Source organism: Pteropus medius, unplaced genomic scaffold (genome assembly GCF_902729225.1).
Source record: "Pteropus medius unplaced genomic scaffold, Ma_sr-lr_union100, whole genome shotgun sequence".
Lineage (NCBI taxonomy): Eukaryota > Metazoa > Chordata > Mammalia > Chiroptera > Pteropodidae > Pteropus > Pteropus medius.
In genome coordinates this window covers 1,619,725-1,642,125 of record NW_024340700.1, presented here as the reverse complement: position 1 = coordinate 1,642,125, position 22,401 = coordinate 1,619,725, and the positions used below count along the sequence as shown (strand labels likewise).

The window sequence follows — 22,401 nt, the reverse complement described above, 5'->3', positions numbered from 1 at the left end:
TTTGTTCTCTGATCCCGTACAAGAATTAAATAACTTTTCCCCATTTTTCTCATCTCACGTTCCTCGGGAACTCACAGGAGCTTGTGCCATACGCACTAGTAGGATTCTCTCATGTCACCACTGTCTAAACATCACAGGCACAAGTGAGCTAAGTCTGGCTCACCGTGAGACCCCAGCTCCTGGCCTGTGTTTACCATGGAGCAGAAAGCCGACGAGAGACCCCTGCTGTTCCTGATCACTCTCCTGCCGCCCTGCAGACCCATGACAAGCAGGAACTCTGCAGAGGCATGAATCTCAATCACCAGTGCTGAAAACTGGTGTGTGGACACAAACCTCTTGAGCTAGTGAGTGGCCGAGCTACCCACCCAGCATGTGCGTGTGACCCCTGCTGTGGTCAACACGTGGTTATGCAATACACGCCCTGGAACAACTCAGAACGTCCTTTACGAAAAGCAGCCCCGATGAGAGAACATGACACGCGATGGGACTGCTGCTGTCACTCGGCGAGCCGCACGGTCCGAGCCCCAGGCGGCGAGGGCGGGAGCACAGGCCACGCCCAGGGCCCCAGACCCGCGCCCAGACTCCCCAGACCCACACCCAGACCCCCAGACGCGCATGCCCCTTAGGCCCCTGTAGGACTCCACACTCCCAGACCCACAGGCCAGCCCCCAGGCCCCAGGCCCCCCAGGCCCCAGGCCCGGGTCACACACCATAGTGCCTGTGGGGTAGAAGCCCCACCTGTCAAGGGTTGTCAGATCCTGGGCGCGTGGCATGTGGGAGCACTTTCACAGCTGCCGCTGCCTTTGTTTCCACGACAAAGACTCTCTGTGAGCGTCCTTCTTCCCGGAACGTGAAGGGAAATACACAGGGGCTCTCACTCCAGCATCGTTTTCTTCTGTGGGAAGGAGGACATCAAAAAGATGCACACGCCAACACCACACCCCAAGCGGAAGCCCTGGTGCGCGGGTACCCAGAGCTGCTCAGTGAGCTCCTCCAAGCTGTGGCCCCCAGAACTGTACTCCTCCCTGGGACCATCTGCCACGCCTGCCTAGTGACTATGCGTGCATTAGCACTGTGGTGAAGGCTGTGTGTGGCCAGGAGATGAGCTCTCCGAGGCTCAAGAGCCCGCCCCATGGCTGGACGGATCGCTCATTCTATCTGAATCCTGAGGGGTCTTCTGGGTGACCATGGGGTCGGAGCCTGGTTCCCAGCTCTCTCCCACTGCCGGGCCTCGTCCCGTGCTCCCAGTAAGGTAAACGCCGGCCCACTGCAGAGACTTACCTGGAGGACAAAGGTCTCCATTGGCATAACTCAAAATGACAGCTTCGTCCTGGTGCCTGTAATCCAGTCTCATCGACGCCAGCCGTCCGAAGGACGCCCCCTTGGTCTGGGAGAGCAGGCAGACACCCCCGTCCTTGCAGCCGCCTTCGTCCAGGCCCGCCGCCGCCGTGCACACCCCCACGCTGTAGGTGCGCGAGTCGTGAGTCACCTGGACGGACAACAGCACGCGTGGCTGTGGACGGGCCTCCGGGTGCACAGCGCCACCACTGCAGGGAGGTGGCGTGTGCAGGAGGAGCACGGGCTGCGCCTGCGTGCTGTACCCTGAGCCTCGGACCTCACCCTCTTACCCTCCAGTCCCAGCCTTCCCCAGGAGGGCGACGCCCTGCCCGCTCCCTGGGCATCTCCCTCCGACCACGGACAGGACCCACGCCTCCCTCTGCCCCCTGGCCTGCCCCGCCTGGTGGCAGCACGCACTGCTGGCCGTCCTCAGCAGCCGGCCTACAGCAGGGGGCCACCTGTGAGACCTCCAGCTGCTCATCCCCCTTCCTGAAGCCACGTCTCCCGCCTGCGACACGGGGATGTCGAGGACATGATCAGACATGGACCTTGCCGTTCTCGCCCACCCTGCCCTCTGCACACCTGTCGGGGGGCCTATGTCTGGCCAAGGTCTCCATCACAGGACCCAGGGCGCACAAGTCAGGGGTCACCTCTCATCGGCTGCTGTCCCCAGGGTCTCATGGGCACGACCAACAGCTGTATTACTCAGGATATCTAGGTCACAGGCCCAGAGATCTGGGGTCCGCCCGTCACTGACCGAGATGCCCACGGCCTCATGGACACAGAGAACAGCCCACGCCATGCGGGCTGGTGGCAGATGGGCCCAGCTCACTCAAACACATCTCAGTCTGGGGGACATCTAGCTCCCTATGGCCATCCTCTGTGGTCAGCAAAACAGCCGCCTCTCTCTCTCTCTCTCTCTCTCACAGCAGGGCTGAGCAAGGACTGGAAGTCCACGTGGCCTCTGCCAGCTGCCCCTGACCTGGCCCCGCCTCTGTGTACGTGGTAATGAGCACGTCCCGAGCTACCTCCCGTTCAGCATCTGTGATATTAAGGCCCCCTGCTGACCTCGCTGGGTTATTTAACCCTTACAAAGCCCTAAGGAATGAAACACCCTGAACCAGGAGGCACAGCTCGTGCTGGGAGGGACTGGTTAGCCACAGGACCCAGAAGCCCCGACAGGCCGATGCTATACCCACGCCATGCACTGCCACAGTGGCCACGTGTCCGCTAGGGGCCACAGACATCACAGTACCTCGCGCACAGTGAGCATCAGCAAGAACCCAGGCGGCCGCCCCCGAGATCACCGGGCGTTACCTTGAAGGTGTTCTTCGAAAGGCTGGACAAGTTAAAGCTGTAGAGCAGCTGCTCGTCCGTCAAAGAGCAGCCGTCCTCCTTCACCTCGTCGGGACAGACGAGTGGAGTCTCCCACTCGAACACGAAGTCGCAGTCGCTGGTCCTCAGCAGCTCGGGGGTTCCCTGTTCGGAAGAAGAGCACGAGCCTTGGAAAACGGCGTGACTCAGGCACAGGTCCTCGCCCTGATGTCCAACCTGGGACCTGCCACCGGGGCTGCAGAAAGCGGCCGCTGCCATAGCCGCAAACCTCCAGCTGCTCCGGGGGACCCCCGGCGCCCTCCCTCCAAAAGGGAGGGACAGTCACCACCAATGGAACCACCCAGACGGAGCTCACTGCTCCGCTGGGCAGCCTGCCACACACCGGGATCCCTCGCCACCTCCAGGCCGTGCCCTGTACTTAGGGTCTCAATGCTCCATGCTACCAGTTCGAAGAAGGAAAGGGGAGAAGTCTTCAAATGTCTCTCAGTGTCATGACAGAGAAGTGTGTGGCACCGAGACCATGCCACTGCGAAGTGGGAAACCTAGTGCTTCGACGCTCACAAGCAGAGCTCCAAGCCACCCTTTCTAGAAACGAGACGTCTACAGTAAGGGCAAGACATTCCACAGCCAGGCGTTGCACGGGCCAAGTACTTTCAATCCATGTATTTATTCCCTTGCCCAAGAACAGCCACAAAAACAGATGAGGCAGCTGGTCGGGAATTTCATTTGTCATTACTACTGAGAATCTTTTTTCCTAGAAACTCAAGTGGAATAAGTATTTCCACTAAAGATAAAAACCACAGGGGAAGAAAAATAGCTTTAAAATCTTTCCAAAGCTGGAATAAATATTCAGCGTGAGAGCCCTTGTCTCTAAAAACATGTAAACACTGAACGGTCTCAAGGAGCAGCTGCTCTGAGAACAAGCAGGAGTCCAGAGCACGTCCACCCGTGGGCCTGCCAGCAGTGTGAGCACGAAGCGAGCAGACGCGGATCACCTGGCGGTGTGAGCTTACGCGGGGTTCCTCGTCAGACACCCACAGAAACACACGCGTGTGTGGCGCACACACACATGCATGCACACAGGCGCGCGCGCACAGTGTCGTGATCAAGCACATTCATATTTCTGCAGCTAGAGGTAGGAATATTCGCATTAGGTGGGACAAACACAAACCACAAGTAGCCTCGGTCAGTTCACGTCAAAGGACTAAGTTCTCTAAGCCTCATGGATTTCAGGAGCACAGATTAGGGGCTGTCCAGCTGGGTCGCCTGGAGCAAAGACCTCTTCTCCTGAGCAGCAGGCAGGGGCCTTGCTGCCACTGCAGAGCTGTGTGACACCAGGCACATCACCCAACTGTTCTGAGTGTGGGGGCCGTACTCTCCTAATTCAGTGAGAGGGGCCAAGAGAAAACATGCAAAAAAAACTGTAACAAAATGGTACTCATTATAACAGGAGCCAGTATTATTTTTTAAATGCACACGAAACAAATTAATAACGTCCTCAGAAGTCACACGCATGGCTTTGCTGGACCTGCTTTGGTCCCGGGGTCTTCTTTCATTTGCTAACGTCTGAATTTGAGGTGACTATGGCTGCCGAAAGTCTGTCAGACTTCCCAGTAAGAATTAAATCAGCAATGTTAGTTAGAAAATAGTGTCGCCGTACGCCAACATTAACTCGAAATAGATTAGAGACCTAAATATGAGACATGAAATGATAAGTTGCACTGAAGAAAACAAGTATTAAACTCTTGGACCTTGGTTTTAGAGAAGATTTTATAAATTTGACCTCAAAGAATAAGAGAAGTAAAAGCAAAACAAACAAACAAACAGAACTATATCAAACTAAAAAGCTTCTGCACAGCCAAGGAAACAAAGGAAACTAACAAAACAAAGAGGCGACTTTCTAAATGGGAGAAGACATTTGCAAGCAACGCCTCTGATAGGGGCCAGTATCCAAAATAAGGAACTCAAATGACTCAGCAACAAAAAAACAATCCAATTAAAAGATGGGCAGAGAACCTGAACAGACACTTCTCCCAAGAAGACATATAAATGGCCAACAAGACATATGAAAAGATGCTCAACTTCACTAGCTATTAGGCAAATGCAAATCAAAACCACAATGAGATACCACCTCGCACCCGCCAGAATGGCTGTCGTCAGGACAAGTAGTAATGAGCGCTGGCGAGGTTGTGGGGGATAAGGGACCCTCATACGCTGCTGGTGGGAATGTAAACTGGTGCAGCCACTATGGAAAACAGTATGGAGGTTCCTCAGAAAATTAAGACTAGAATTACCATATGACCCAGCAATCTCTCTTCCAGGTAGCTAGCCCAAAAATTTGAAAACATTTATCCATAAAGAAATACGCAACCCAATGTTCACTGCAGAATTATTCACGGGGCCAAGACATGGAAACAACCAGAGTGTCCTTTGATGGATGACTGGGTAAAGAAGATGTGGTCCATATATACAATGGAATGTTACTCAGCCATAAGAAACAATGAAATACTGGTATTTGCAACAATATGGATAGATCTTGAGGTTATCATGCTAAGCAAAATAAGTTAGACAGAAAAAGTTGAGAACCGTATGATTTCGACTCATATGTGAAATATAAAACAGAAAGCAACAAACAAACAAGACAAACACTCATTGACACAAACAGTTTAGTGGTTACCAGAGCGGGGGAGTAGATAAGGATAAAGGGGGTCAAATATATGGTGACGGAGGATTTAACTTTGGGTGGTGAATACACAATGCAACATAAAGATGATGTATTCTTGAATTTTACAGTTGAAACCGATATAATTTTATTAACCAGTCACCCCAATAAATCTTTTAAAAAAGTAAAAAAAAAAGTTATGACCCTTTGATGCACTGGTAGGCCACGTTTGCCACTCCTATACTCAAGTTTTCATGTTTTTAATTACAGGAAGCCTCTATGCACAAAACCTGCTCTGTTAATTCAGGGTGGGCTTACTCACTGCCAAGTTCATTCCTTAAATTATTCAGATGCACTACTGCCGGACCACGCGCTCCAGGCAGACACTGCGAACCGGGCATCCTTGGAACTGACACACGTTCTGCAGATTTCCAACCCAGGCTCACAAATCCACACGTGAGCTTCTAGACTGGACACAGGAGGCACTCACCATGCTCACTCCCCTCTTACAGTGGAACGTGATCAGTGAGGTGTAGTTGAAATGCTTGTCCGCTAAACAAGGGGTACTGCTCTCAAAATTCAAGTAAACTTCATTAGCTACGGAATTGAGTATTGGAGGTCCCGTGACTCGGCCAATATCCTAAACAAAGAAAAAGTAAAGCAACATTTTAGGAAATTCATTGTTCGCCAGGTTATGACAGAATTGCAAAATTTACACCTCATCAGTTTTGAAAGCGAGTAGCATCTAAAAAACTGGGTTAATATCAGCTCACTTGACAAGTCTTGACGTTCAGATGCTACACAGAACACTCTGTTTCAGGATTTAATCGGCTTCGATCCTACGGTTAATGCCACGGTCCTATTTCTACACATGGTCAATTTTCAAAGATTCTAGGCCACAGGAATTCTCTCTCCAGTCACACTGAGAACGCTGCATGGTCTTCTGTCACCCAGCAATGAGAGGTGGGAGGCGCACAGCTGCCCACGCTGGCCTTCTCCTCACACCTGGCCCTGCGATAGGACTGCCCCCTCTCCGTCCTCGGAGAGGACACAGGGCTCGTCCTCCGCTGCCTTTCGTCGCTTAGCACAGCACCTGACCCACGCTGCCTGCTCGGTACATAGTTGAGAAAGTGAACACAGGAGTGAGTGAAAGGTGGACAGCCAGGAAGGGTACCCCTGTGCGTGAGCGTGAGTGTGAAGCCATGACGCCTCCACCACCACGGGCTGCTCCGGCCACGGGGTTCTAACACCCTCTCCAACTACAGAACTTTTAAAAACCTGATCCAGGGTAACCAGCAGATCGAACCTTTCAGGTTGTGTGTGACTCACCAAGGAGCCCAAGCTGCGCCTCTGGAGAGGACGATACAAAAGCGCTTCCTGCTCAGATGTGGCTGCTGCGGGCCCTCTGCCCCCGCGGAGCTGCGACTTTGTGAAATTCACATCCTGGCCAACTTCCCCGCCCACGCCCAGCGTTTCTCCCCGACAATGCGGCAGAGAACGTCTACCTTTTAAAAGGACATCTGCTTTACAACATGACTCACTATTTAATGAACACAGGAATACAGCGCTTTGTGACGCCTTTCAAACGATGAGACCTACCAAGGATTGACAAAACATCACTATAACTCACGAAGACAACTTCTGAAGATCTAAATCTACACTAAAAAATGTATAAAACCAAAACTTTCAAAGTAGAATATTTAGCTATTAGCAAACCTGCTTCTGTCCTTATTGGTCGATTACCGAAAGGAAGTGCCTACACTTCACAAGCACTTTAATGACACGAGACGGGCATTTCTAAGAAGCCAAGCTCGGTCGATATTCTTTCTTGCACTTTACGTAAGAAATCTCCCGATCGGGGTCAACCTTGAGACTCCCACCATGACACAGAAGAGGGGTGTCTCCACACACGCGGGTTCACATTTTCTTCCACAGCTCAAAGGCCTCCTGCTCATCATCGCCGGCTGACGACTCACGAACCCCTTATTACCCTCCCCCAAGGTCCCGCAACATGCAGAGACTCTGCTCACTTCCTCCTTCTTTCTGCTCGAGTGACTAACTCTGTTGAAAGTAGGTAATACAATGTAAAGGTCACTGTTACAAATCTTGCAGGAACTGTTTCCACCCTTGGGTCCCCCACACTTACGATGGGGGGACCGTTGACGGGGACCTTGCACACAGCAGCTCCGGCGGGACAAGCCACCCCGTGCATGGGATTGAGCGGCTGGCAGATGTTGATGTAGAAGTCAGGGTTGGTGTCAGAGGCGTCGTCCTCGCTCTCATCGTATGCCTCGTAACCCCCCGTGCGGTGGATGAGCGGAGACAAGTCAATGATGGAGCTGCCGTTCCTCACGGAACATTCCATCTGTGAAAGAGGAAAAAGCTCGCTGGAGACTACAGTAAAGTTTTCCATTAAGCCGCCCCCAAGAATTTAAAAGCCGGACAAAAAAAAAGCATAAAGGGTGGATCAATGTCCCCAAACGTTTGGTCACTAACTGGGCACCGTGAACCAATTTTACTGGGACCGTCGGGAGTGGATGAGAGCCACTGGGCATCTACCGAGGGGCCACGTGAACTGCAGTACAACTGGTGGTGACACCTGGGCTTTGGGCACACCCAGGCCTCGGGCGTGCATTCCTCAGATGCCACGCGTGCTCCGGCGACTCACCACCTGCTCGCAGGCCAGAGGCGTGTGCCAGGAAAAGAAGAGCGTGCACGTCTGCTTGTCCAGGGAGATGAGCATGGGCCTGTTGGTGGGCCGGCCTCAGGCCTGCACACGAAGCTGATCACACTCTTGTACTTCAGGCCGGACTTGGAGGGACAGGGGGACCCTTCCTCATACACCAGCTGGAGGACCTGGTCCACGTAGGTCAGCCGCGTGCTCGCCTTGCCCACGCTGATCCTGGTCTGCCCGAAGCAGGCCCCTGCGCCGGACGTGAGAGCAGAAGGGAAAACACGGTTACGGATCCAAACGGCCGTGTTCCTGACGAGAACCCTCTGCACGTCCAGACTTTCAAATCCGCAGCCGACATGCAGAATTCTGAACGTCCCATGTGGTTTTAGCAAATGTTACACGTCTAATATTTCATCATGTGGCCCCCCATCCCCACTGCCCGCCCCGCCACGTCAGCTGACTGTGGCAGGAGAGGAAGCTGTTTGGTCGTTGCTTCTACTCAGCTCTTTGTCACAGGGACGCGGAGGCCAGGGGCGACCCCGGCCGGGAGAGGCGGGCGGCAGGCAGGGCGTCGCGGGCCTTACCCACGCCGGGAGCGCAGTTTTCATTCTCGCCGCAGACGCTGATGAAGACGAGCCCCTTCTCGCTGTACGCAGCGGTGGTTCCAGACTTGCCACTTAGGGAGTTCAGATCAAACAGGTGCCCTGCGGAAGGACAGGATGGGGACGCAGTGACTCCAGGGGGCAGAGACTCAGGAGGCCATCACCAGTGTGCTCACACATGGACCACGCTGGCCGGTGGGGTTTCTGAGTTCTCACAAGTCACCACCCACTTCAGTGGCATGGCCCTGAAAACGCTGACTAGGTAGCCCCGTGTCACAGGGCCATCAGTCCCCAAATTTATGAGATGGCTCGTCCTTCCCCATAAGATAGCGGCTCATAGCAGCCTCCTCCTCCTAGAGCTGGGCCACAGCAGCCACTAGGATTCCAGCCGAGATGCGGGAGGGCCCAATGGCGGCACTCCAGCTGCCTTCCCGGCTCCCCAGTACAGACGGTCACTGGGGATCTCCTAATTATCCCACATTAACTCTGAGAGGTGACAAGGAGATTGACTGCAGCTAGCTCTGCAAGCCTAGAGCTGGTGGGACAGGCAGCTTCAAAAACAGGTCACGGGGAGCATGGCTTCAGGGACACGTCAGTCTCCTCTCCACAGAAGGGGAACCACGAGCCCGCAGACCGGACTGCTTCTAGGGGGAAAGGCCAAACGCGCACACGGGACAGGATGCTGCTGCCCACCGTGCCCTGCTGCCCAGCTTCGCACCTGGCCGCTCGGGGTGGGGGGCTGGTGGGCTGGTGAGTGGCGGCGCCTCACCTGTGGCGGGGTTGGTGACTTGGCAGTCGCCGTGCTCCATGCGCCTCACGGGGCAGGCGGCCGCGGTGGGCCACGTGAAGGTGTACTCACAGTCCTCCACCGCGCTGATGAACATGGGCCTGGAGTTCTGCAAGCAAAGGACAGGAGCTGCTGACAGCACAGGTGCGACGTGTCAACGATGCCGGCGCCACGCGCACGCGCACGTGCAGCTCCTGTCCGGGTGTGGACGGGGGAGGGCTGATCTGGCAGAGCAAGGTCGGGAGGTGCGCCCGGGACACCACTGCGGCTCCAGCTGAGACGCGGGAGGGCAAGCGAGGCGTGCCCGCAGCCAGAAACGCACCTGGGGCCGTGAAGTTTCCTGACACCAGGGCACAGGGCGGCGGTTGGGGACAGAGTGGACAAAGACGCTCGAAGGGCCACTGTGAGTCACAAATGAGCACATCATGCTAACGTTTTGAAAAACAAATGAACTGAAATGCGTTACTGTGAGCAAAATGAAAAGACTGGCCAGCAATTCTTTGCGCCGCTTGGCCCGCGTGGCCGGGCCTGCTGTGTGAGTCTCGGGGGCTTCTCGTCCACAGACCTGTGGGGACTCGCTCAGCATGTGCCCACCCCGTGACGACTGTGCTGCTCGGCCACGGCAGGGCCACACTGCAGCCCGGCCTCCCCCAGCGCCCTCACGTCCCCTCCACGCGTCGGCCAGCTCCCTTCCTCGGCCCCGACCCTCAGCTCAGCCATGGAGCCCCAGCTCCAGCCAGAGCCCAGCAGCCCCCGGTCCAGGCACAGGCTTCCCCAAGGGGACCTCAGCGGCCACTCACGCCCCGAGGGCCCCAAGCTGCCCGTCCTGCGCCCCTCCCGCCGCCGAGAGTGGGCACGGGGTCCAGTGTGGCCCTGCCCCAAACCCGCTGTAACCCACATCACACACGAGGTGCGTGGGCTTTGCCTGAACCCGCTGTGTGCAGAGCCCCGTGGTGAACGATGGTCCCAGGTCACCGTCCTCTCGGTCCACCCCGCTCAGCTGCCCAGAACCACCCGGCCGGGGAAGGGGTCCGTCACACCACGGAGCGGGGACCAGCCCCATGGACTGCGCACCGACCACGCGCCAAAAATGACACCTGGCCCCAACTCCTCTTCCAACCCTCACGGCAATGTGGCAACGCAGGTATGGCTCGTGCTGACAGGCGGACAGTTACGGCAGCAGAATCAGCCAGCAAGCCCCACCGGTGGGAAGGGGGCTGCCTGCGAGCCAGGCCCATCCGAGCGTTGGCTCTTCCCGCGCGGCCTCCACGAAGACAAAGGCCGCGTCGTCAAATGCCGGTTTCTCTACAGCCTTTGCGAACCTGAGTCACACGTTAGAGAACCAATGGATTCCAAAGCCGCGACTGCCAGGTCAGGCGTCTCGGGGCCAGAGAACGGTCCTCCAGGACCAGAGCGCTGAGGGGAGCCGCCCTCTCAGCCGCTGAGAAGCTCGGCTGCATCCCTGGGCCCTTCGGCTCGCATCCCAATGGAAAGGTGACCCTTCGACTCCCACCGTCCCCACAGCAGCAGCACCAGGGCGGAGAAAGCTGTGTCACTTACGACTTGATTCTCGCTGCAGGTGAGTCGGATGGTGGTCGATTTTTTCCGAATCTGGTCTGGACATGAGTCGCCGTCGACGTACTTCAGGACGGCTACGCCATCCACCCACTGGGGACTGTCCCTCACCCTGCCCAGGTTCACAGGCTTGGAGCCACCCAGCAGACACACGGCCGCTTCCGGGGAGCACGGCTCTGCAACATGACCAGAAACAAGCCACTTTCGGTCACCTTCCAGTCCAGAACTTAAATCTGGCAAGTGAAGTGAGATATGCTGCGTGTTTGACCTCACAGTCGCTCCAAAATCATCTCTTTCTTTTAAGGAATCAGACGACAGTGATACCATATGAGTTCTCATTTAAATGATTTTTGACCAGAGATGGATGTGGGGGAGGCATGGGATGCTGGGAGAATTCAAGGCCTAACAGCTTGAATTACTTCTGAACCTCAAAAATAATGAAGCTAAAATTCATAAATCTAAAGGAACATTTTAAATGGTGTACATTTGTGTTCTATCTTTAATTAAGAACTCTACTGATTTCCCAGGCCCCAAAATATCTGTGCCACCTGCTCCAGGCACAGAAGTATTCATGGGTTAAGATCATGGTGTCACCAACCTGCCCAGCACAGACCAAGGGGAAGGGGGCCCACAGCCTCGAGCCGTGCGGAGAATGAAAACCACTCTCTGCAGGTAAAACACGGTGCCCCCTTTGAGCTGAACCCCATGAGATGTGGGTGGAGCTGTATAAAACTTCAAGAAAACAGGACAAGTTGCACCTTCACAGACTGTGGTGGGCACCCAGGTCACTGAGGATTGCTCCCAGCCCCACGTGTACGAGAGACTTCCATTCTCACTGCCGGCAGTAAGGTTCGGGTGAGCTGGCTCTTACATCATTAAAGGACCACCCACCCACATTCCTCTCAATAAACAGCGGACACACACTGTCTCCATTTCATGCCCTGTCATCTCCTATCCTGCTAAGAATAATTATCTGCCGCCATGATTATTTCTACCCACCTCTACCTCCTCGTGTTCAGAGAAGTCCGTAATGCTCCCAGCAGAGGCTTCCGCACTGATTTACCCTGGACCACCCTGGGAATTGGTCATTAAGACCCTTAACTAATTCCTCAGGTTGCTTGTTGGCCAAACCGCTCGTGTCACAGAGAGGAAGGCACCTTCAAAGCAACCGTTCCTACCCCACCTTCCCCCATAGCCTGACCAAGCCATCAGCCCTCCGAGAGCCGCCTCACCCGAGCCAGGATGTGGAGACAGAGACTTGCAAACGTTGATGAGGTAGTGCTCGGTGGCCCCCGTCCCCGTGACAGCTTCCCAGTTGTCGCTGTACCGTGACAGAGACGAGAGGTCGTAGTTGTTGCCAGCCTCGTCTCTGCGGGGGAGAGAACACGGCAGTCAGGTTCTGCTGCACTCTGAGCATGTGGCACTCTGTCTGCAAAGGCTCCGGGACGTGAGACACAGCCCACCCCACACCCCGGGACGCAGACGCTCCCCAGAAACGAACTTTGGACTGGACTGCTCCCCGCTCCAGGAGGAACCAGCAACAACCTGAGTTCAGGAAGCTACGAGACTTGTTCCAACAAAATTATATATTAACAACAACAACAAAAACCCAACGCCAAGCCTGGAATGTGTGTGCTCTCCACGCTCAGGCCAGTGAGAAGATGCCAGTTAAGCTCAGATGCCGAGAGCACCCTCAGCACAGACCATCCTCAGGAGCAGGCCACCTAACACATTTTAACAGGGCCGTTCTAACCGCTGTGACGGACTAGTCCAACGTGTGGCAGGGGCAGAGGCAGGAAGGCCGACTGAGAGGCCACTGCGTGATGCAGGTGCAAGGTGAAGGCAGCCTGAGCCAGGGCGTGGTGCTTCCAGAACAGAGCGTTCCAGATATCTTGAGGATTAACGGACCTTAACAGGTCATGAGTGGGATGTGAGAGAGAAGGGAGCAAAGGACAGAGCTGGCATTAACTGGTCCTGTGAGAAATGCAGGTGTTCGGAGTCAGAAAAGAAGGAACAGAAACTATAATAAAAGAACGTAACCCTATGGGGATGGGTTGGGGGGAAAAAATTAGAGCACCAAACAGAACATCTAGAATGCGAAACAGTCATGAAAATTAAAAAGGAAACAAACAGCCAAAACAGCAAATTAAAACCAGCTGATAAGAGAATCAGAAAATTGGAAAATATCTCTAAGGAAATAGAATATAGTACAGAAGCAGATGAAAAAGATATTAAAAGACACGTGGACAGAGTGTGGTGACTAAGATACAATTAACAGAAGTTCAAAGGAAAGGAACAGACTAGGTTAGAGGCAACATTCAAAGACACACTAGCTGCAAATGTTCCAAAATTAGTGAGACATGCATCTTTAGTTTTAGAAAGCACCAACTTCCAAGCAACAAAATAACAATAAAACCACACATAAACCCGCCATACTGAGAATGAACAAACACAAGAAAAATATATACAGAAAATCTAGATAGCTTATCTACAACGGAATGAAAACAGAACCAACAGAGAGCAGACTCTCCAACAGGAACAGTCTACACTAGAAGTCCAAAGTGCTGACTTAAAAAGAAAAACCAAACAAACAACACTATTAATCTAAAATTCTGTACTCAGCTAGTGAGATAAAACTAAGCCTTTTCAAATAAATACCAAGATGTAAATCCCGCCAGGCAGTGTTACTCAAAGTGTGGTTTGCATCCTGGGATCAGCCAGCAATGGCATGCGGAATCCAAACACCGGTTCCCGCGCTGTCCAGTGGGAGGGTGACACAGCTGGTTCACGTTCTGGTGCAAGCACCTTATCCCGTCAGGGACCAGAGCAAAGAGTTTGCAACCAGCACTGTGCGTAGCACTACGCTAAACAAAGTACTTCGAGAAGGACAGTTAGATCAAAAGGAAGGGGTAAGATGCAAAAAGGGAAGAGTAAGTCAGAGAAAGTGATAGATTTCTTTTTTTCTTTTTATAAAAAGAAACGTTTATAGTCAAAGAACCAATGATTACTTTTTAAGAACCACAATAACGACCTCTTTGCGTGACAGACAACGCGTCAGAAGTAAAACACTGGACAACGCCCTGTGGAGCTGGGGAGCGGGGCTCGGTGCTGATGCTGTTTTACCGCTGAGGTGGGTAGAGGTACTGGTCTGGTTGCCTTTAGTTTTTGTTAAGTCAGGGATACATATTTAAGGCAATTGTTAAAAGAAAATAAATTATAATTCAGGGAATAAATGGTAAGGTTTAAATAAAGAAAGTAAAAAAGTTATAATTAGTATCCTCAGTAGTCATTAGAACGCAATAGAAATAAAAATTTCCAAAGGATAGTTAGTAGAAAAAGTTCAAAAAACATTTCAGAACAGCATAAAAACACAGAGACAGAAGAAGATCAGCAACAAACTTTTCACCAGCCACACAAAGTGCCTGTAGAAAACAAGGTAATGCCTTCAAAATGGAGGGCATTTATTTTCAATCTGTAAACCCACACTCAGCTAATTAGATCTGAGAGCAAAACTATGCCATTTTCAGAAAAACCACGGGCTCCCTCCCACCCCACCTTTCACGTGTGTGAGAATGTACCCTAACAGAATGGAAAAGAACGGAAAGTCCAAGAACCGGCTGGGAGCCCGAGCCTCCCTCGGGAAGGCACGTGGCATCACGGAGAGCCCGCCTCCCTTACCTACGAGGGAACGCACATTATTCTGTCCACGGCATGAGCAAAGGCACAGAACGCCGAGACTAAGCAGCTACCGAGGTGCCAGTGTTCCAAATACGAAGGAAGCTAACGTGGGGCCTGCTTCTTTGGAGCAATTTATGAAACAGAAGGAATGAGGATCTTCCGACCTCAACACTTAGCCTATTTTCCTTCCAAAAGGGCAGGCTTGAGTGACACAGGATTACGCCGTTCTCTGCAGTCCAATCATACCATGTGATTTTGCAGTAAATGACGTTTACCTAATGTTATTAGTGCTGTTTCTTAGTGTTTAATGCTTTAGAATCACCCTACAAATAAAGTAGGGAAGACCGTTAGTGTTTCTCAACATCACACACATGTTCTAAACCCTGACAATGTGCCGGCGGCATGAAGGTGGCCGTGGAAACACTGCGGGGGCGAGCAGAAGGGGAGGCAGCGTCTGAAGCCCTCATCGTGGCAGGAAATAAACAGCCACTGTCTAAAAGAGATGGAACAAGAAACAGAGCTTAGAGCGTCTAATGTTCTGAAGGTACCCAAGAGAAGAAGTAAAAATAGAAGTAATAAAAGAGGGGTGGGCTGGACAGGGAAGGACAGCACACACGACTTACACGTCTCATCTTTTAAGACAGGTTTGATACCATCTGAGGCTGACAAATGGGTCTAAATATCATTCGGAGTCATGGAAGGCTCCAGAAAGAACTGTTAGGAAGATACGGTAAAAGCGGAGTGAGGCTGAGGGGAGGACAGGGAGGACAGGGGTGGCAGAAGCTTACTCCGTTACACACATTTCTGTTCTCATGAATTTATTACAATATGCAAGTATAAACTTTAATCTTAACTGATTACTCAATTTCCTTTTGACTTAATTCTACTTTAAAAACTTAGCAAAAATATTTTGGGGGGAAAAAAGTTTTACATACAAAGAATAGCAAAAATTCTTGTACACAAACATCAGAAAGTCTCAAGTCTTTGAAGATAGCCTCAAATGACAGTCAGATAATGGCTGAGTAAATCAGGGCTATCCGCTCGGGAGATTAGTTCATGTTCATTAGGAATGATAGATAAATTTGTTTCTCATGAAAATGCTTATGAAATGTTAACTGAAAAAGTTAACATTATTAAACTTGAATTATGATTTAAAGTTGCTAAACACAGGTTACTAGATGTATGCCACTTCCATACATTACTAAAAAAGTCCAAAAATTATTACTTTACCTAAATACAAGGAGGTAACAATAGGATAAAGACTGGAAGGAAATATGAAAATGACTGAATCTTCCCCCAGGAATGCTGTAATCCAGCAATTCTTTTAGGGGTGGGTCCTCACACAGCAAAACTGCCAGCATGCCCCTCAAATATTCAGAACAGCAGACCTACAAAACCAAAATCTCCAGGGATAAGATTCAAGACGTCCACTTCGTAATAGTTATGAGGTTAACTGTCGGAACTCACACACACTGAAGCCCTCTGCCTCATCTCACAGGTAGTCCAGCACACAATTCCAGGAGCAAATTTGAGCCACAGGCACAAAGAGACAAAGAGCCACTGACAGCCACCAAGAACCTGATGGTCGGGTGTCACCTCCCTCATGCTGACACTCCGACCTATGCATCTGTGCCATAACCCTCTCTTCATCATTGTGTCCCTGGACAAGCAGCGTCCAAGAAAAGAGCAGAGGCCAGGTGACATCCTGGTCACCCTATTCCACTTACACCTGTGAATCATGCCAGGTGTTATGCTTCAGCTCCAATCACTTCCCTACATGCACCTTAACGCAAAATAACCAGACTCTCAGTTGTGAAGGACCCTGGAGTTAACCTGATCCGGCCCCTCACTTTACCATGAAGGAAGACACAGGGAGATTACCTGACCAACCTTCCCCGTCCTCCAAACCACCCACTATTAAGCAAAATCCTGTCCAGCGTCCAGCGTTATCGAGTCCAAACGCATGAACACAGGCACGACTTACTTGAACGAGCACTCGGTCAGGTTGAAGGGTGGGCAGGCATACTGTGTTCGCCACTCGAACAAGTAGGAGCAATCTGACGTCTCCTTGAGAAACACGGGCTGGAGAGGTTATCAGAGACACGTTAGTTTACACGGTGAGTCTCGAGGACGAAACTAGTAAGGGTGACTATGTTCATTATAATCTATGCAAACTGATCAAAGTTCCAACACACTTCCTGTAAATAACGTACTTAACAGAAGTATGGAGGCCTCATGAGACCTATGCATGGACCTGTTTTATAAACACAGGGGCAGCGGGGTGATGTGGGCCCACCCCACCGCAGAGACCCTGCTGCGGGCCCCAGGCCCTCACCTTCTGGGTGCTGCGGTCACAGTAGAAAAAGACGGTTGTGGAGCGCTGGTACACCTTGTGGCAGGTGTCCCCACCAGTGTAGTTCATTTTCAACAACCCGTTCTCATAAGTCAGTTTCTGAGTAAAGAGACCTGTTCGAGAAGCAGCTAATTAAACAAGGATTGGTTCAGGAAGTCCCCAGGACGCCATGCTTATCATAACGGACACGTTACATCACGCGCTCTGAATAAACAGGTGGCCGAGTATGCCAGGCACGTACCACTAGCTCCCCGCCACGTTAGATGGCAGGAAGGACGAAGCCAGCTGCTCTCACCCAAGGCTGCAACATTGCAGACAGACCACAGGGAGGACGACACACAGGCATAAGCCAAGAGGAAGTCACGTCCTCTACGTGGCCCCTAAAGGGCTGTCCACACACTCACCATGCCAGCGACTTCACTTTCTTTTTTAAAGGTCCGTAAACTCATTATCACTTGCCCAACTAAAGAGACAGTGTGGTGACCAACAGCCTGCCCTGTGAGGTTCACAGTCAACCCTTCACTAAATGTGCCCCCTCTGACCCAGTTCTAGAAAGTACTGCCTCGGCTAGTTCGGTGTGTCCCAATGTTGCAATAAAGAAAATAAACAAGATCTTAGAATCGATAACTGGTTTTGCTATAAGCGCTGGCAACATTCGTCACCATGAATTCTGGTTGAGACCGTCGGAAATCACACGATTAAGCCAGTTCCATGAGAACGCAGCAGCCGACCCTCCCGCTCAGGACAGACAGACGCACTGACACTTTCTTCTGCGCATCACCTGACACGTGGAATCCGCTGTTTTGCAACAAAAGCAGAAGGAAAGGCGTGGTACCTGCCACTCTTTGGAATCCCTGCGGCCCCTGCTTTTCCTGACAGGACGAGATCACCTTGGACTTGTCATCGGTTGAGCAGACATTCGAGGACAGCTTTCCACAGACCCGGAAGTAGTAGGTGTACTCGCCGGAGCGCACGACAGTGTCATTCAGGCCGAGCGGCTTCAGGTCATACAGGTTGCCGTGCCGTGGGTCCTTCACCTCACAGTTGTCCCCTTTAAAAACACACAAGTGGATGGGCCATCGCAGCTACACGCACAGTCACACTTGCAGGCAAAAAGGTGCACAATTTTCAATCAAGCAAGTACTATCTTAAAATAGGCATTAGGCATTTCCACATTAGCCCACTCTGTTTATGTACATATACGTATATGTGTATATATATGTGTGTGTATATATATATGTGTGTGTGTGTATAGAATGCCTGGCAAATGGCATTCTAGAAAAGCCTAGGTCACAGGATAAAGATCTGCTTCATCTAACAAAATAAAACCCCACGGTAAAGTGTTCGCGTGTGGAAGGCCAATGACTCCATCAGTTCAGGTGGCATGTGGGAGACGTCGCTGGTAAAGCCACAGGCTGTAGTGGAGTAAATGCAGGAGCATCTAATCCCTACGTTAACATCTGAAACATAACATCGTACGTCAATGATAACTGAAAAAAGTAATTCCCTAGATAGTAAAAAAAAAAAAAAAAACCCATTCATTTAAAGAGCATTTCATGGTCACGCATGTGGCCATCATTATGGGGTTTCACATCTAAGTTGCTATTCAGAATGCCTGCCACTTCATACACTCACAGCCATTCAGGAGCTGGGCCCTGGGCCTTACCTTCTGCTCTGACAACGGGACAGGCTTCCACCGTTCTCCAGAGAAACACATACTCACAGCCATCTAGAAGCTGAAACATTGGTGACCCCTGTAATAGAAACCAACAGCTGACTTTGTTTTCATTTATTTAAAAAGAAATCAACCCCGAATAGTCACGGCAACCTCAAGAAAGAAGACCAAAGTTGAAGAGATCACAGTACCTGATATTAAACTATACTACAAGGCTACAATAATCAAAACAGCATGGTACTGGCATAAAAATAGAAACATTGATCAATGGAACAGAATAGAGAGCCCAGAAATAAATCCAGGCCTATATGCTCACTGACAAAGGAGGCAAGAACATACAATGGGGTAAAGACAGACTCTTCAATAAATGGTGCTGGGAAAATTGAACAGGTACATGCAAAAAAAACAAAAAAACAAAAAAACTGGACCACCTTCTTACACCATATACAAGAATAGACTCGAAATAGATTAAAACTTAAATGTAAAACCAGAAACCATAAAACTTCTAGAAGAAAACATAGGCAGTAAACTCTGATATTACTAACAGTAATTTCTTTCAAATACATGTCTTCAGGCAAAGGAAACAAGAAAAAATAAATGGGACTACATCACACTAAAAAGTTTTTGTACAGCAAAAGAAATCATCAATAAAACAAAAAGACGACCTGATCAATGAAAGAAGATATTTGCCTATGATACATCTGACAAGGGGTTAATATCCAAAATCTATAAAGAACTCATAAAACTCAACAATAAAAAATTTTAAAAAAAAAATCCAATTAAAAAATGGGCAGAAGACCTGAACAGATACTTCTCCAAAGAAAAAAATACAGATGGCCAATAGACATATGAAAAGATGCTCAAGGTCACTAATCATCAGAGACATGCAAATTAAAACCACAGTGAGATATCACCTCACACCTTTCAGAACGGCTGTCGTCAATAAACCAAAGAACAAGTGTTGGCGAGGATGCGGGGAAAAGGGAGCCCTCATACACTGTTGGTGGGATTGCAAATTGGTACAGCCATTATGGAAAACAGTCTGGAGGTTTCTCAAAAAATTAAAAATGGATCTACCTTTTGATCTAGAAATTGCACTTCTGGGTATTTATCCAAAGAAAACCAAAACAATAATTCATAAAGATCTATGCACCCCTATGTTCACGGCAGCACTGTTTACAATAACCAAGATATGGAAGCAACCTAAATGCCCATCAACAGACGACTGGATAAAGAAGTTACGATTCATACACGCAATGGAATATTACTCAGCCATTAAAAAAATGAAATCCTACCATTCACAATGAAATAGATGGGCCTAGAAGTTATTATGCTGAGTCAGAGAAAGATAAATACCATATGATTTCACTTATATGTGGAATCTAAGGAACAAAAAGAACAAACTCATCAGAAACAGAGTCACAAACACAGAGGACAATGTGGTGATGGGGGGCTGGGAGGCTGGGAGAAAGGGGTGAAGGGTTAAAGAAGCACAAATCAGTAGTCGAGAGATGGTCAGGGGGTGGGGAGCACGGCGCGGGGAACGCAGTCAGCAGTGATGTGATGGCCGGGTGGGGGGCCAGAGGGAGGACAGAGCAATCGGGGGGATCGTTTCATAAACTATGTAAATGTCTAACCAGTGTACTGCACACTTGAAACTAATAATAAAATAAAATTTCTTAAAATCAGTCAACTGACAGCCGCAATTAATATCCAACTTTTAACCTCCATGAGTAAAATATACAGCACTTCTTAACCATATAAGACCTGGGGGAAAATAATACATTCCAGACAAACCCTACTGATAGCCTAAAACCCACAAAAACACAGGGACACTTGAAGTCAGACAGAAGACTCCGGCATTGGAGACGTGGGAAACGACACGGGGCACGCCTTGCTCGCTGCGCACGCACCGCTGTGTGAGCACACTCGAGGGTGATCCTGGTGGAGTAGCGCTGGTTCCCACACTTGCCACCGTTGACATAGACGATGCTCAAGGACCCATTTGCTGCAGCTTGAGGACTAATCTGCACCACGCCCAGGTTCTGGCTGTTATCTTCGGACACCAGGCAAGACCCCACTGCGCTGCCTGGAAGAGCGGGGTAGTTGTTTAGGGTGGGGGGGATGGGCGAGAAGGCAGATGGAACTTGAGTCAAACGCTCTCAACTCACCGTGGCACCCGGGAATATAGTAAGGGAGGGGACTGCACACGCTCAGATAGAAAGTTCTCCTTTGCCCATCGGCCGAGGTGTCCACGGCAGTCCAAGGCTTCCTGACCTTGCTTAAGCCACTCAGGTCGTACTCGTTCCCAGCGGGGTCTGAAACACAGCAGACGTGCCAGATGTGTCTCATTAGCTCTGGAGCACCACCTGTCAACGCCGGCTGAAGACCGGTGATGCACCAATGTGATGTTCATACTAAGAAATGAGACGCACAGGAGGCCAAGGGGCTTCACTGAAACTTACTCCCGCTCTGACCCTCGAAACTGCCGTTCGCCATGACGTGCCATTGATGAGCAGGTGCGGGCCGACATGCAGACAATGAGGGGTCCCGGGGACACTGTACAGCACCCAGGGCACCCCCTACACAGCTTTACCTTTTATTCTTCCCCAAATAAGAAGCTCTGATGATAGATTTAATTTTTTTCCCCAAGTTTTCTTCTCTGTTCTTAAGGAGCTTCTGATCCCAGGACATAGTTTAAAACCATTAATTGTATGCTCAGATTCTGAGGAGAAATATTACAACTCTGGGCATCAAAGAAAATGTGTAACACAAATGGCACGCTGCCTGTAATAAAGCACCCCCCCACACACACACACACACCCCCTTCTGACTGGCCCCTCAGCGCCTGATCCTCCTGGCCTTACCTGTGACTTGGCAATCCACTGGAGAAGGTACACAGGCCAACGCAGTTTCAATTTCAAAGAAAGTGTTTCGGATCCCCAAGCCAGAATCAATGTCTTGATGCAGGAACTTGGCGGTTCCTGGGTAAAGGTCGTCATTGCAAACAAATCGAATGATAAAAGCATCTCTGGCCCCTGGGGAAGAAGAAGGCCTGACTGTAAGAAGCAGCGGCAGTCACGGTGCAGGCCCAGGACACCGCCACCAGTGAACGAGGCCACCCTCCGAACGGTGCTGTCACAGCACCAGGTCTGTGTCAAGGGGCCCGATCTGAACCACAGAGCGCGGCCACATGCATTGCAACAGTGACCTACAGAAAGCTGGGTTTACACTGTGCACCCAACTTCTTGGCATCCTCACATCCCAGAAAACGCACGAGTGCAACTTCTGTTTATCCATCTGAACGTTAGAAACAACGTAACTGTCCTTTACTCATTTAATCAAAACATTTACCAAGTTCCTACCACACACAGGAGTGAAAGAAAGAAAACCCTGGCCTCCCCAGGAGCTTACGCTCCAGTCCAGCGGCCCTGAGGGTCAGCAACGAAACGCGGTCTGTGACAGACCAGGGGGTGAGAAGTGTCATGATGGAAATAGTAGCAGCAATGGGCATGAGAAACCCAAAGGTGGTGGGGACAGAGTGTGACAAGGTGGCATCTGAGAAGGTGGCAACTGAGCCGATACCGGAAGGTGAAGAAACGAACCACGCGGCCATCTTGAGGGAAGAGCAAGGATCGAGGCAAGAGGGGAGGGCGGGCGAGAATGCGCCTCGATGGTTTCAAAACCAGGAGGTCAGCAGACTAAGCGAGGTGACACCTGCG

The 22,401-nt window shown here is 50.9% G+C and overlaps 1 protein-coding gene across 1 annotated transcript in view; it reads right to left on the bottom strand.

The window, feature by feature from the left end:
* Window positions 1-22,401, bottom strand: part of IGF2R (insulin like growth factor 2 receptor) — a 108,146-nt gene that overhangs the window by 14,919 nt on the left and 70,826 nt on the right. Inside the window, 13 exon segments of the mRNA XM_039881137.1 lie at window positions 1,282-1,489; window positions 2,656-2,817; window positions 5,826-5,975; window positions 7,482-7,700; window positions 8,004-8,089; window positions 8,092-8,259; window positions 8,594-8,713; window positions 9,381-9,507; window positions 10,959-11,149; window positions 12,206-12,342; window positions 16,636-16,733; window positions 16,987-17,117; window positions 17,840-18,055. Of these exon segments, the coding sequence (XP_039737071.1) occupies window positions 1,282-1,489; window positions 2,656-2,817; window positions 5,826-5,975; window positions 7,482-7,700; window positions 8,004-8,089; window positions 8,092-8,259; window positions 8,594-8,713; window positions 9,381-9,507; window positions 10,959-11,149; window positions 12,206-12,342; window positions 16,636-16,733; window positions 16,987-17,117; window positions 17,840-18,055 (2,013 nt within the window).